A 16769-nucleotide genomic window follows, 5' to 3' on the forward strand; every position below is an offset into this window, starting at 1 on the left:
GAATGGCCCAATTCTACCCCCTATGTCTTATGGAAACACTGAATTACAGAGAACTTAATAGATTAAATGATTAGACAAAGTTGCAGTAAATAAATTGCATTTCCAGCAAATGTGAACTCAATCAGTCTGTATCTTAAAACAAGAATACTAATTCCTAAATGAGAGCTCGAAAGGGTTATCAGAGACAGGAAATAACCAGAAAAAATGTCCGAGGGCCAATAACACTGTTCCTCACTTTTTTGTGTTACACTTATCCCTCAGTTTTATATTATGTATTTCAAAATAGCCACAACAAATGAACAAGGTGAATGCATGGAGCTAGCTTATAAAAAAGCAATGATTTCATAAAGTGGTTTGAAATAATCAAGAACAATGACCTATGGAAACAGAAAATGTTGGAAGAACTCAGTTGGTCTGAGGAAAGAGAACCCAGTTATTGTTTTGTGTCAAAGTAAATTTATTTTTAAAGTATGTATAATGTATGCCACATATAGACCTTTGAAATTCATTTCGTTGCAAGCATTCACAATAGAACAAAGAAATGTGATAGAATCAATGAAAAACTACAAAGACTGACGAATTGCCTATGTACAAAGATGACAATCTGTGCAACTACAATAATAATAAAGATGATACTTAAATAAATAAATAATGCTGAGAACATGAGTTGTAGATTCCATGAAATTGAATTCCTAGGTTGTGGAGTCAATTTAGAGTTGAGTGCGTGAAGTTATCCTAGTTCAGCAGCCTGATGGTTAAAGGGTAATAATTGCTCCTGAACTTGTTAATGTGGGACCTAAGGCTCCTGTATCTCCTTCCCATGGTAGTAGTGAAAAGAAAGCATGGCTTGGATTGTGGGGGGGGGATCGGTCAGGGTCTCTTTTTCAGGACTGGGGAAAGACAGGAAGGGTTACATTTTTCAAAAGGGAGGAGAGAGGTGCAAAATACTATATGATAGACGAGGAGTTTGTCTACTGATGGTAAGGCAGTCATTTTATAATAAGAAGGTGAAAAAGGGACATATACCTGATAATGGGAAACAGTGTGAGGGCAATTTATCTGAAGTTGGTAAAATTCAGTATACATTCCAGGAGACTGCAACATGACCAATCAAAAGATATGATCTTGTTCCTCTAATTTACATTGGCCTCACCATGGCAGTGGAGGAGACAGGCTTGGGGTCAAAATAGGAGTAGGATTGAGAATTAAAGGGGTATGCAACAGAAAGCTTAGGATCAACCTTATGGACCAAGCGCAGGTGTCCCATATTGACCCAGCCAAGCTGCATTTGGTTTCTTCAATGAATAGGAGGCCAAATTGTGAAAACTGTATGCAGTAGACTTGAATGGAAGTGAACTAATCTTTCACCTCAACTGGTTGTTTGGGTCCAATGACTTACCCCTGTTTATATGTTCTATCTCCAGATGTAAATTTAAATACAGAACAAAAATTTACATCTGAACTATTATTGAGATAATGCATATTTAATGTTCCCTATTCAGTCTCCTTCTGAGTGTTGCCTTGTCTTGGGGAAGAAGAATTTGCCATGAGGCAAAAAGACATCATAAACAAACTGGAGGAATAAAAATTAATTTACTCCACCACTGAGAACATCTACATGGAGTACTGTTGCAGGAAAGCAACATCCAATCATCAAGGACCTCTACCACACAAGCCATTTTCTGTTCTCACTACTGTCATCAGGAAGGTGGTACAGGAGCCTGAGGACTCACACCACTAGGTCCAAGAACAGTTGTAACCCTTTAACCATCAGGCTCTTGAACCAGAGGGGGATACCTTCACTTATCCCATCACTACACTATCCCCACAACCTGCAGACTCACTTTCAAGGACTCTTCATCACATGTCCTCAATATTTATTGCTTACCTACTCTATTTATTACTATTATTATTTTTCTGTTTTGTACTCTTTTGCACATTGGTTGCTTGTCCGTTCTGTTGAGTGAGGCCATTCATTGATTCTATTGTGCTTCTTGGATTTACTGTGTATGCCCACAAGAAAACAAATATGGTGACTCAGAGGTACTTTGATAATAAATTAACTTTGAACACCCAAGACAACCATTGCGACAACAGATAAAAAGCAAAGCAGTCTTGGTTACAGAAAAAAAGGTTTATTTGAAAACAATGTACTTGAAGTTAGTGTATATATTACACGGAAAAATGATTAGTTACAATAATTTGTGCAAAAGTTGACAATGGTAAGAAATGCTATGTGCAGAACATGAAGTGTTAACAAGGAAATTGTATTAAAATAATGAAAGGTAGGTAACATTCGTTAGATGATAACTTCACACGACAACAAAATTCAGAATTTTTTATAACTGAAGTAATAAACTACAAAATCCATTAAAAACTCAAAATGTAGTTCTCAATAAAGTGGATATTCAGACAAAAAAATCATCAAAGTTGCTACCAACACAATATTGCTTAGTCTAAAAATAAAACACCCATTAATACACATCTCTTGAACAGAATAATGTCTTTCCTTTTTATGATAACACCAAATTAACAATATTATTTGTATTTTTAATTTCAAAAAGCCTACATTTGATGAACAATGTACTTATCGATTAAGCTTTTGATGTCTTAAATATTAGCATGTCATTATACACTGATACTATTCTCAGTTCTGTAGCTGATTCTGACCTCAGCAACGTGAGTGTATAAGGTATATGGATTTTACATACAAGCATAACTCCAGTCTCAATGCAGAAGCTATATTTATATCAACCATACAATAGAGCTAAAGTAAATGCATATCCCACTGCAAACACTAATAAAATAAGGTACTTCATGGTCACACCTTTATCTTCTTGGCCATATTAACCACCTAGCATCCCACATATCATCCCAATTTATATTATGTCAGGTGTAACTTTATTTTAAGTTGCTAGCCCAATACAAAAATTATTAGGAGTATTATACTTAGAGTTATACTCACAGTAAACCATTCAAGTATTATTTACTTACATCTTCTTGCTGTAGCTGGTATCGTATTGTTATAATACCAGCTACAGAAAGAACTGGTACAGTTTTTTAAAAATGATACATCAAAATACAAGTTAAACAGGCTGTAAATTGCTTCATGCATTTTACAAGGTTGAATTGTTAGCTTTCTCAAGACGCCCAAATGGAAATTGCTAGAAATATTTTAAAAGTGACAGCATTCTTCCATTTTCAATTGTTTTTTAAAACACTAGAAAATTGGTTTAATGTACATCAAAATAAACTTTGAATTGCCAGAATTAAGTTTCAGAACTGCAGTGTTAATAATGCTATCAGTGTGTAGCCAAAGTAAACTATCTTCAAAGGTCTGGATCAAATTCCTCACAAAACTGTCATGAGCAAAAACATGGGATGGGATCAGATTCAATGTTTTATTGTCACCAATATATTTAACCAATAAAACTATTTCTGGAGAGTTAGCTACTTTAGCTGGCCAAGTGTTTTTTCAACAATTATTATTTTCAGAAAAGTTGTATTATTCTGAGTCAAACCTCCTTGCTGCATTGAACCATTCTGGCACCTACTGGCAAACTGCTGAATTGGAACTACAGTAACTTGAGTGAGAAAACAAATAGTGTGTATCCTTTAAATCATATTGAAAAGTAAAAGTTGCCTATTGTTAAAGGGAAACATTTTGTCCAATGGCATTTATAAAATCTATAAACCTATCAAAATGTTTTTACAGTGTACAGTCTATAATATATACATATTACTTCATTTGGCACCTTTTTTGCCAACCTATAGGAAATCACAGAATTTTATGCTTTTACAAATCATTTTCCTCAAAAATCAACATGAACAGGCCAACGCACACAAGTTGAAATGGAAAATTCCTAAGCCGGTCCCCTCATATTGCTAGGTAGCATTTATAGATTGTTGGGTATTTCTCAACACCTATGATTGTGAAAACATTTCCATAGGAATTGGAACTGACTGATTATTTGGATTTTTATTTCTATCAACTTTTGCAGTAACACCTGGCATTTTATGTGAGTTAATGATCATGATTTGGAGAAGTAAAACTGCATATTAGTCAATGCAAAAATACTCATGAGATGCTATGCAATTATTTTCTTAAAAGCTAATTGCCTATGACCCCAATTTGTGCTCGTAAGAAGCTGTTGTTCCAATATGATGTAACAGGTTTCAGCACCAACCAGAATAATCACTCGCAGGGTATTTTGCTATAATTGAAGGTAGGAAGATTTTAACTGACATTAATACAAGTGCACAAAAATTGATAAATATTTAACAATAATGTTACTTGACACAATGCACTGCAATCAGAAACTGCAGACATCAAACCTATCAGCAGTTTCAAACAGACTAGATCAGATTTAATTCATTTGATTTATTTCCATTACATTTTCTACATCACTCAGCAGTGAAAGTGGGTTGCTTTCAATTACAACCACTCTAAATACTACTCAGTGTTTACATTGGAGCTTGAACGTTAAATGCAGATGAACAGACCAATTTCAAGTTATGCTCCACAACTAAAATGCAGTTTTATTTCTCGAAATCATGATCATTAACTAACATAAAGTGTCTTTTATTGCTGCAAAGGTCGCTGCATAACTTTCTGAACCATCACCGCAATAAGCAGGAAAGGTAACAAACCACATTGACTACATTAAGTACAATGGAAAACCTTATTTTAAAAATGTGCAAAACTCTAAACAGTCTAAAAATGCTTGAAAAATGCAGCATTACGTAGTTTTGAACTCTACAAATCCTGTTTTAATTATTGCAGGATATCTTGAAGCCAAATGTCAGTATTAAGATTTTCATTCTGAAGTTTACAATTTTTGCATACTTTTAGTAACATCATTTAAAATCTTTCAACTTTCTATTATACTAAATTTCAGAATTACTATATGATTGATTACTTTGGTTGTTTCTCAAACATACAGGAGGTACCACCTGCATGAAATGATATTCTTTAGAGTACAATACTAATGTACAAAGCTGCATTAGAAAATAAAATTATTCATTTGATGTCCTGCTGATTTTGCCCTCAGGACATGAACAATTAACTAGAGGTATGTTATGTGTAAAAACTTACATGGAAAACTCTAGCCCTACTGGGAGCATAACAGGCAATCTGCTATCTAGCTAAGTAATGTTCAGACTCACTTTGCATACTGTCCAGAGAAATTTCTAGTATTTTCTAAATTTGAAAATATAGCTAACATTAGAATTAACCATGATTTTATGGCGTTCTATTTAAAATCAAGACGTTTTGCAACATTAGCTTTTCAGAATATATCAATTTACAAGTAGGTGTTCAAAAAGCTAGAGTGAACATTAACTTGGCAAAGCCACATGTACTACATCATAAAGTGTGATAATTTTTGTCACAAAACAGGATTTCAAATACAAATGTGAGATTCTAATTGCTTGAACAATATAAATAAAAACAAACTCAAAAATTGCTTCTGACTTGTCTAATGCAATATTAATGCTATTGAAGTTGCAGAACCCGGGCCTCTGTACCTCCCTCTTCAATTGGATCCTCGACTTCCTAACTGGAAGACGACAATCTGTGCAGACTGGTGACAATATCTCCTCCTTACTGATGATAAACACTGGCACACCTCAGGGGTGTGTGCTTAGCCCACTGCTCTACTCTCTCTATACCCACGACTGTGCAGCTAGGTATAGCTCAAATACCATCTATAAATTTGCTGACGATACAACCATTGTTGGTAGAATCTCAGGTGGTGACAAGAGGGTGTACAGGAGTGAGATATGCCAACCAGTGGAGTACTGCCACAGCAACAACCTGGCACTTAACATCAGTAAGACGAAGAGCTGATTGTGGACTTCCAGAAGGGTAAGACAAATAAACACATACCGATCATCATAGAGGGATCAGAAGTGGAAAGAGTGAGCAGTTTCAAGTTCCTGGGTGTCAAGACCTCTGAGGATCTAGCCTGGTCCCAACATATCGATGCAGTTATAAAGAAGGCAAGACAGCAGCTATACTTTATTAGCAGTTTGAAGAGATTTGGTATGTCAACAAACACACTCAAAAACTTCTATAGATGTACCATGGTGAGCATTCTGACAGGCTGCATCACTGTCTGGTATGCAGAGGCTATTGCATAGAACCAAAAGAAGCTGCAGAGGGTTGTAAATCTAGTCAGCTCCATCTTGGGTACTATCCTACTAAGTAACCAGGACATCTTCAAGAAGAGGTGCCTTAGAAAGACAGTCTCCATTATTAAGGACCTCCAGCATCCAGGGGATGCCCTTTTCTCACTGTTACCATCAGGTAGGAGGTACAGGAAGCCTGAAGGCACACACTCAGTGATTCAGGAACAGCTCTTCCCTTCTGCCATTTGATTCCTAAATGGACACTGAACCCTTGGACGCTGCCTCAATTTTTAAAATATATAGTATTTCTGTTTTTTGCACATATAAAGTATACTGAATAAGATTTACTTATTTATTATCTTTTTTTCCTTCTATATTATGTATTGCATTGAACTGCTGCTGCTAAGTTAACAAATTTCACGTCACATGCCGGTGATAATAAACCTGATTCTGAAACAACAAAGGTGTCAGGTTCAATTACTGATCAATGTTGAGCAAATTGGTCTGAGCCAGAATTAGTTTCAAAAGCCATAGTTAGAGAGAGATGAAAGGTAATCAGTTTAGCTTCTCAGCAGCCCAGGCTGGAAAGTACATACTGGGATCATAAGATGAGCAGGAAATGGAGCTTTTCAGGTGAACAGCAGGATGATCATACATATATATACACATGGTATTTAATGAGCAAAGATCAGCCACAGAGGTGCTTATCAAAATTGTTTAAAACTCTTGAAAACATTTCACAAACAAAACTTAACATCTTGAAATGAGTAGAAAATTAAATGAGTTAAAAAAAACAAAATGAAATTTGTTTTAAAATAATAGTGATACATTCTTAAATTTAATGAACCAAACCAACTTACCATTTGAGAGTGAACATAAACTGAAAAACTTCACGATTATGTTACATGACATCATCTCGGCCTCGATTACAGCCTTGTAATTCATGGAGAAGTAGCCATTATTCTCTGTACAATGTCTCTATAGACGGTGAATAGGGGCCTGACAGATTCCATAATCTGCTAAATCTGCCCCAGCTTCTTGTCCTAACAGGAATCTCAGCTGGAGCTCTTGACCATCAATCATGAGTTTTCAACAGGTCACAAAAAACTCTTGACAAGCTATTGTTAGCAACAGCTGCAATGGATATACTACAGATGATCTATCTATATTTAAAAATATCCTTAAATGAATGAAAAGTGTATAAAAATACATGTTGTTTTAAATTTGCTCTACTAATAATTTATTTTGCAATATACACCACCACTTAATTTCACTAAAATTTCAAGCCTATTTCTATAGTCACAGCTTCTATAGATGACACAATGAGAATTGTATTATTGCAAAAAATCTTTACATCATTACATAATTCAGGCCAGAAAGTATTTGAATTTTGTCCCGCACCTATTGAAGTAACTTACAATGTTTAAGTCATACAGGCATTGGAGACTTCAGTTAAAGCATTCCCAATGAAGCATAAATATTCTGTAGAATTGTTAAAGTAGTTTTCCAACACATTTCAACAACAACATGCATTTCTATAGCATGATTAACGTGGCAAAATAATTCAATTCTTCACAGAAGCAATCCTAACAAAAATACATATTGAGCCAAAATTAGGAAATAAGGGGAAAGGTTTTGAAGAACATTTTGATTGAGGAAAGTCAGGAGGAGCCACAGGGAAATTTAAAGAAAGGAATTTCAGTAACTAAATGAACATTCAACAGTGCAAACACGAGGAAATCTGCAGATGCTGGAAGTTCAAGCAACACACACAAAATGCTGGTGGAACGCAGCAGGTCAAGCAGCATCTATAGGAAAAAGTGCAGTCAACGTTTCGGGCCGAGACCCTTCATCAGGACTTCCTTCCCAGCAACGTCTGAAACGTTGGCTGCACTTCTTCTTACAGATGCTGCCTGGCCTGCTGTGTTCCACCAGCATTTTGTGTGTGTTGCTTGAACATTCAACAGTCTTGGGAGACAGTAAGACCAGGTCTGCGCAACGGACAACAAGTACATGAAAATTTTGCACTTGCTGGAAATACAAAGCAACACACACAAAGGAGAAACTCAGCAGGTCAGGCAGCATCTATGGAAATGAATAAACAGTTAACATTTTGGGCCAAGACCCTTCTTTAGGACTGCAAGGGAAGGGGGCCAATGCCAGAATAAAGAAGTGGGGAGGAGGGGAAGGAGGATAGTTAGAAGGTGATAGGAGAAGCCAGGTGGGAAGGAAAGGTGAAGGACTGCAGAGGAAGAAATCTGATAGGAGAAGAGTGGACCATTGGAGAAAGGGAAGGTGGAGAGGTTACGGTAATGTGATAGGCTCAGCAATTAAAGCAAAATCTGCAGAAAGAGAAGCAGAGTTATCTTTGCATGTTAAATGCTCCTCATCATGAGTCAATGGCACGCCAAGTGTCCCCACTAACACATTTACACATACAGGGTTACAGCTGTTTGTGCCATTTTAGCTTTCTTAGCTGTACTGGTCTGGAAGTGGAAAATAACAAACTAAATTCATACTGAAGCTGAGGGGGTCGGAGAAATTGCAGAAGATCATGAACGCAGCTACTCTATCACAAACCAGCCTCCCTCCTCCAGCTACACTCCACACTGCCTCAGGAATGTAGCTAGCATAAGCAAGGACCTCTTCCATACATCGTTCTCTCATCCCCCTCCCATTGAGCAGAAGATAGAAAAGCTTAAGAACATGTATCTCCAGACTCAAGGACCGCTTCTATCCCTCTATTATTGAACACTTAAACAGACCTCTCCTACACATACGAGATGAACCCGAGATCTCCTAATCTACCTTGTTGTGGGTCTTACACCTTATCTGTCCACTTGCAATGCACTCTTCCTGCATTGGCAACACTATTTTCTGCAATCTACTTTTTTTTTTGTTTTTTTTTCCTACCTCAATGATCTGCCTGGATGGTATGCGGAACAAAAGGTACTCACTGTATCTCAGTACATGTGACAATAATAATAAACCAACCTTCCCAAAAAAGACCAACATCAATCTGATTTAAGGTCACTCATGTGCTAAAATTCATCCATCTAAGCAGGTGGCCTAATTAGGAGAGAAGAGAGCAGGTGGTGCAGGGCTTGACACCTTGGCCAGCTGAGAATTCAACTTAAAGATGGCTGCAGAGACTGAACTGTGGAGGCTGTTCAACAGAGAGCAAAGTTGCAGACAGGTGCTGTGTGTCACCTTCTGATTGTCAGTCTAAAATAATCAAATACATTTCTTATCGTAAGCAAAAAGCTAAAATCTTTCAGAAATTTAAAATCTCACAATGACGTTGGGAGTGGAATTCGACATGCAGGAGTAATGACGGATTTACAGTTTTGTGAGTTCTAGCAGCACTTGGTCGCCTGTACGTGATTTTCACAATCAGAGATCCTGGGAGAGAGAGTGTGCTGACACATTCTGAGTTGATTTAAATATGAAACCAGAGATGTATTGGCATTGATGTTCCACAGGAAGCCATGGATTAACAGTATGTTAGAAAGAAAAGGCACATCTGTAAGCAGTAGACACATTGATAATTCTATAATCACTTTATGGCCAATACAACACTTCCGAGTGACTGCTGAAAAGTAGAAAACAGTGGCCAAATGGCACGAGACACGGATCCATCTGAAGCAGTCAATTTGCAAGATATCCGATGAAACATGATCATGAATAAATAATAGCTTCATTCATCTTAGTTGATATTAAACGTTGGAGCAAATATTCCCACCTATGACTTACAATGTTCAGTCTTGTCAATGAAAATTAGATACCTACATGAATTCACTGTGAGTTTAAGGGTTGCTGAGTGACTGTACACCTGCTGCTGAAAGTCCAGAGGGCCAGAAAGATGGGCCCTCCACATCTCGCCTAGGTGGATGGGACCATGGGCAGCTGGCCAACTCCTGGTTCATCAGGCTTACCAGCTCACAAAATGGAACAGGAAGGAAGGGGCGGCTAGTGGGATTCTTAGTTGATTCCTTTTTGGAACTGTAATATGGCAGTGCAAGATTCCTTCAGCGGTAGTGCATTGAATTATTTACTGTGAAGGAATATGACTTGAACCTACAATAACCTTGCTCACAATTGAGACTTCACCTAAAAGCCAGGGCTAGCAGCAAGCAAACTTGCATCAACTTTCTCAACGTTCACATTATTCCACCATCATGGAATCATTACTGTGGATGAAAATGTAAATGCAGAAAAATATTATACCAACCACATAAAATCTAAGATAGGTAAAAAAAAAAGTAAGAACAGTAACACTTAATTAAACAGTTCTTGACAACTAACTTAGTAAACTGTATGTAACGCCCCAGATATAACAGAAGGATTTTGGTCATGCACTCCAAAACAAACAGACTACATTCACTTATAATGATGCTAAAAGATGGTTTAATTACTTCACCTTTTGTGCATTGTTGGTAATAACTGTAGTGTGCGTAGATTCCCAAATTTATTTTACTCTTTTTTGGGTAGCCAATTTACAAGATGGAGTGGGAAAAAGAATTTGAAGAAATTAACCACAACCCCACACATCCCCCCCAACCTGCTGGCATGTTATTTCTCAAACTTTCCAGCTTTACTGTTGGAAATAAAAGCTTCTTCCTGTCCTTGTTCCAACTACTTTTGCTTTCTCATTCTTCCAATGCCGTTATGGGACCTTTGCATTTGAAGTAGTTAAATATGGGGCAAGAAGCTTTTATGAAGTATATACTGTGTAGAATATTCTACCTATATGTAAGCCATATTGAATCAGAGTCATTCGGCACAGAAACACAGTCAGTCACATAAATCATCGAGCACTCATCCTGTTATATTTTCACTACATTCCCATCAATTCCTTCCAGACTTCATCACCACCATGCACTTGGAGCAATTTACAGTGTCCAGCTATTCAATCACACATCTTGAGTATGTGACAGAAAACAGGAGCATCCAACAGAAAACCATGCAGGCAGAGAGAGAATGTGCTAACTCCTAACAGGAAAATCCAAGGGCAGGATCAAATTTTATAAAAGTTAAGTGACAACTGACATTTTGCAAAAGTCCATGCCCACTCTCAGAGCCTTACAACCGGTCACTTTGTGATATCTCAAGGACGTGGCCTGGAGAACGAGCGCACCTTCAGGGTTCCAGATTTTCGTGGCTCTGGAGACGTGCTGACTGAAGCGTCGCAGGAGAACACGGAAGATCGGGAACAGTGGGTTAGTTGCCGTGCGTTGTGTGTTCAAAGAGCTGCACTTTTCTGGAGCTGACTCTCTGGGTGCAGAGCTTGGAAAAAGCAACACTTTTAACATTGTAAATCAGTGAGTTGTTTGTTATGTCTCCCCTCTTGCTGTGAAACAGGAACACCCCGTTATTCCTTATTAGGGAGAGCGAGAGGAAGCCTGTCGTATGTCGAATTAGCAGGTGAACACTTTGTGGTACGACAAGTCTGTGTCTTTATTGATGCTTGCTGCACACTTGAGTGCTCGGTGGAGGGTGCTGATGCTTTTTGCTGGTGGGGGTGGGGGAGGCCTTGCTGCTGCTTGGGGGGAGCTCAGAGGGGCACTTTGAGGGTTCTAATGTTTAATTGTCATTCATCCTTTGGGGCACTCCTCTGCTTTCGTGGATGTTTGCGAAGAAAAAGAATTTCAGGATGTATATTGTATATATTTTTCTGACATTAAACGTATCTATTGAAACCCATATGCAATATTTTAATTCAGTAACCTGAAGTTAAGGGTAAATACAGAACTACATTGTTACATTCCAACTTTTGCTTTTTCCGCCAGTTGTTTCCCTGTCTGCGCAAAAAAAAAGCCCCATTTTATTAATTGTGATTAAAATGAAGCTTGGAGCAGACAAAAATATTGACAATATATAGACCTAGAAATTGCTTTATTATATTTTAATGGTCACCCTAACAGTATTATTAGCACCACAAAAGTCAACTGCAAGTTTTAGGAAAAACATTGAACTTATTAGGAAAATTAAAGAAATTATATTTCCATGGTACCTCAGGATTGTCCAAGAAAATACATTTAAGAATTATATCTATGGTAATGGAGAGAAACACATTGTAAGCACATTACCTCTAAGAGGAATGAGATGATGACAAGCTAATCCTTTACTAGTGTTTGGTGAGAGAAAGTATTGTTTGGAATACATAGGATTGTTCACATGCATCAGGGAGGGGAGACAAAATGAGACCCTCTACTAAATGTCATTTCTGATATATAGTACTTCAAATGCCATAACAATGCATTAACCTGGACAATATACTCAAATAGCTGGAATAGGCAACTGAGTAACTGCTGAGTCAAAGTACCCACACTGAAGCAAAACAAGAATGCCAGTGGCATTTCACAGGACTACACTTGTTTCTCCCATTGTATCCTGAAGCATATTCTGCAGAGAATCTAGCTCCTAGCACATCAGCATGGTCCAGGGCAACACAGAACCTCCCCAGCTCGTAGCTGGCTATATGACAGAAGGACTTCGACAGCTGGTAAAAGTTTGCCCCCAGGCTCACCAGCTGTCTTTGTTATTGAACGTTTGTCAATGTCAAAGATTAATCTGGTGCCTGTTCAGTGGGCAAACTTCCCAGCCTGCGAGCTGGGAAATCTGTGGAATTTTTGTGCTGCCCTGTTGAATTTCTTCAGAAGCCCAATGGTACAATGCAGATATCTAGGAAAAGGTGGTCTGCTGAGTGGAAGGTTACACTACCACCTTTCACTCAATTATGGACATATCACCCAGCAGATCTCACCAGAATAGTTATGATTACATATTGAAGAAAAAATTGGGAAGCACTGACAGTAATACAAGGTGGTTACAATGGCATTCTTGGAGAGTAAGAGAAGTTATGGAGGGATAGCAACAGAAATACAAATTTAAGATGATTACAAAAATAATTGTGCGTTTGGAAAAATGCTTTTAAATTGTTATATGTTTGGGATGACATTTTCTCTGAAGCAAAACATTATTGCAGCATTGCTTGAAGAGTAACAATAATACTGGGAGCAAGTAGAATAGAATTATAATGGGGAAAGCATTGGTATAGCTAGTATCACCTTGGGATTCCATCAATTTAAAGGCAGAATCAAAATTGACAGTTATTGTAAATAATTTAAATAGTCAACATGTTTTAAAGGCTAAGATCTACTTTCTATTATTCGTATTATTTCAGTCCAGAAAAAAAACATCCATTTTGAAACAAAAGTAGTAAATGTGCCAAGATCCCACAAGGAGCAGTTTGGGTTAACATGTCTTCTAGAGCAACTCCATACCAACAGGCTGCATTATATCAGCCCTGTTTTACTGCTGTCTTCCTGTGTGAAATGCTGGCAAATGAAATGATTATAATCAATGTCACTGACGAAAAATATTTGAGTATATTTGCTGAAGTGTGAAGTTGGTCTACTTGCTTGTCATCAGAAGACTGATTGAATGCTCTTCTGCTCCAGTTGAGGCTCAGACCTTTTTTTAAAAAACATAAACATCTGCTGTTTAAATGACTGAAATTCAAGCAGAAACCTGCCCTTATCCAATACAGGAACGAGACTTCTCTGCTCACTTCTGTGGATTTCTGGTTTCTTCACCACCTCAAAGTTTTCAAAGACTTTGACTTATCCATTGAAGCCACTCAATTTCTTGCTTGCCTAAAACAGATTCTTCTGGTCAATGTGCTAAAAGTACTTACTGTGCTAAAATCAGCTTCAAATTATGTAAAATGGTTCACAACTTTGTAGCAAAGGGTTTCTCAACAATCTTACCTATTGTCTTTCATTTTAATGCTGAAATTTAACTAGCACAGATGTTGTAACTGTACTTTAAAGTTCCTATTAGGACCAAAAGAAAATAATCTCCTTCATGCTTTGTGATTGCTAGTATATTCACAAAAGTCGCTCTGAGATTTCTGTGGCTTCCAGTTTTCTTTTATTTAAAAAATCTGCTTCAAGACTTCAAAATCTATAACATCAACTAAAAAAACTGTGTCAAGGCTCTATGTGGCTGCCACCTGGAAACAAATGATTTGACGATTTTAAGCTTATTTCCTACAATTCTTTCCAACAAAGCACAAATTTCTGATATTGATGGCTGTGAAACAAATTACCAAGAGCTATAAAAATAAAACACAGCTCTTTTCAGAATAGGATACCTTGAAGAGGTGTTTGAAGCACAATCCAGGTTTCCGGTTTCCGTAGCTAATGTTCAATGAATGCTCTGCATTTTATACTGTATTACGGAATACCTGGCACCATATAGACTAACAAATTAATAATATGAACTGTGAATTCCTTGGTTAGAGAGATATGCAAAATATACCTAATTAAATCTCTTATTTTGTTATGCACTTAATGTATCAGGACATTGCGTTTCAGAGGGATTAGTAAACTTAGCCCCCTCAACATAGTTGTTCTTGATTATTTTTGTGTGTAGCTTCACCAATCTCAATAGTATGTTATTTCGCTAGAAATTAAACTACGAACAGCTTTGCAATACTGTCATTAGCACATAGTATAAATTCTCATTATTAGCAACATAAATAAATGACTTCAAAGTCATCTTACAAATACACTCATTTTCAGCAAATCAATTGTGTTCTGAGAATCTGGAATGTACATCTGTCTACAGTTATTGGCGCATTTGTGAAACAAATCTGCCAATACTCTAGTGTTTTATAATGTACAATATAGTCCTTAGTAGAACACTTCCATGCAAACAGCTGGTTAAATAATCATCGTACAGATAACTGAAAATATTTTTAACTGACCTTAAGTAACAAAACTTTATTTCCAGCTGTTAATTTTTTTCCATCATACATTTGGTGCACATTTTCAATGGAAATTACACCTGCAACAACGTTAAATCATTAAGCATATATGCAATGGTATTGCAATATTTCAGATCCATGTTTCCCAGTACCAGATCAAATGCTACTTAAAAAAAAAATCAGTGCAACAACCAATCTTCCTTTTCTCTTTTCTAATTATTTATCCTGATAAATAACCAAAATGAAAATAAATTTAATAGAAATATGATAGAAAGTATGGATTATGTGTGTACCCTGGGCCAGTTATTCCTGACCCTCACCTGAAAGTGAGTTGATCCCCTGTGGCAGTGCCAAAAATGGTCACTTTCTGATTTTACTCTGTGCTAAATCTGTGTTTTTTTCCTCCCTTTGCTTCTACCCCATGCCTTCGGTTTTTGTTCCTGATTTTGTTCGGCTGAGTAATATGTACTATGATATGGCGGAGAAAGGAACCACCACCATTGTCAACATATCTGTGGTAACGTCACAGAGAATACTTAACACTTGTAGCCTTATTTTCTATTTCCTCATGTAAATCATTTTTCTTCATTCACTCTTCTCATCACTAGTGTGTCATTTCTTCACTTAATTTCCTGCCAGTCACTGACCCTGAACATAACTCTCTCTTCTCTTCTTTAAATCCCTTTATGATCTGCCCCTCTTCTTCTTTGCTCTGCACTCATTTACTCTCTCCTTAGTCCTCCATCTGCTTCAAATATCATATCAAAGGCCTTCTCAGCTTCTTCCATCCTTTGTTTCCTTCAGTGAAGGTTTAAAAATCCTGCTTGCCTGGAAACTAAATCTTACAGTTTATTTAAGCAGCCATTCTGGAAAGCTGCCCATTTAATGCCATATTACAAGCTATTCCCATTTAGTCCTGAAAATTAATCAGCATCAAATAATAAAATGGTTTTAAAAATAGCATATAAGAATTTATCTTTTTTCCCCCTCTCTATTTATGTATCAGGCTCTTCCTCTCTGTCTCAAAGGCCAAAGTAATTAGCATCTCTGCCTCAGAGGCATAAAAGAAATTAGCAGTTATCTTTTTCAACTGTTAGCAAAACACAGGTGGACAATTAACTGACTTCAGAATTAAATATTGTTTTTGATAATTGAATTAATGTGAAATTTCCCTCTATCCTTCTCTCTGGTCTCCGATATCTTTTGCCCCCAAGGTTTATTGCATTTTTTATAGATTGTATAACGGAACAATATCCAGCAAAACAAGTAGAATTTCCTAACTCACTTGCAATGGAGACAAATTAAAGTATTTGACATCCCTTGTTTCAAATGATTAAATTAAATTTACTGAGCAGAAAATGCTAATCTTAAGAATAATCAAATAACAGATAGTAGATCAACTTGAAACATTAACTGTTTCTCTCTCCATGGATGCTGCCTGACCTACTTACAGCATTTTTTATTTTTATTTCTATCAGTAGAGTTGTATGAACAGTACCTCTACACACTATGAAATTAAATAACCTGCACTGGCTCAAACTCACAACTGTTCACAATTCACAGAATCAAAGATGACAAGTTTTAAAGCCAAGCATCTGAGACAAGTTGAGACCTTCACACACAACCCTCACTGAATCATTGGTAAAGTAAAATTAAGAGAATGAATTTGACTCTTAATAAGGGGAAAGAGCAACATTTTAAAGTTTCTATTCTACTTACAGGTTTTTCCACACAGATATTCATGGGTACGAGCTGCCAGAGGTTGTGGAAAAGGCAGATAATGTTTAAGAGACATTTGGACAGATAAATGGATAGGAAAACTTAAGAGGCAAATTCAGGCAAATGGGACTAGCTTAGATAGGCACTA

The 16769-nt window shown here is 37.0% G+C and overlaps 1 protein-coding gene across 3 annotated transcripts in view; it reads right to left on the minus strand.

The window, feature by feature from the left end:
* Positions 1-16769, minus strand: part of stx8 (syntaxin 8) — a 184129-nt gene that overhangs the window by 108347 nt on the left and 59013 nt on the right. Inside the window, exons 7-8 of one of the 3 annotated variants that reach the window (XM_073026021.1) lie at positions 14903-14982; positions 13585-13605 (exon numbers count right to left, since the gene is read on the minus strand). The exons of the other annotated variants lie outside the window; for them this stretch is intronic. Of the exons in view, the coding sequence (XP_072882122.1) occupies positions 13600-13605; positions 14903-14982 (86 nt within the window). The 3' untranslated portion in view covers positions 13585-13599. Of the gene's footprint in view, positions 1-13584; positions 13606-14902; positions 14983-16769 lie in introns of those variants that run through there. 3 annotated transcript variants of the gene reach the window in all.

Source organism: Hemitrygon akajei, chromosome 22 (genome assembly GCF_048418815.1).
Source record: "Hemitrygon akajei chromosome 22, sHemAka1.3, whole genome shotgun sequence".
In the NCBI taxonomy this organism is placed as follows: domain Eukaryota; kingdom Metazoa; phylum Chordata; class Chondrichthyes; order Myliobatiformes; family Dasyatidae; genus Hemitrygon; species Hemitrygon akajei.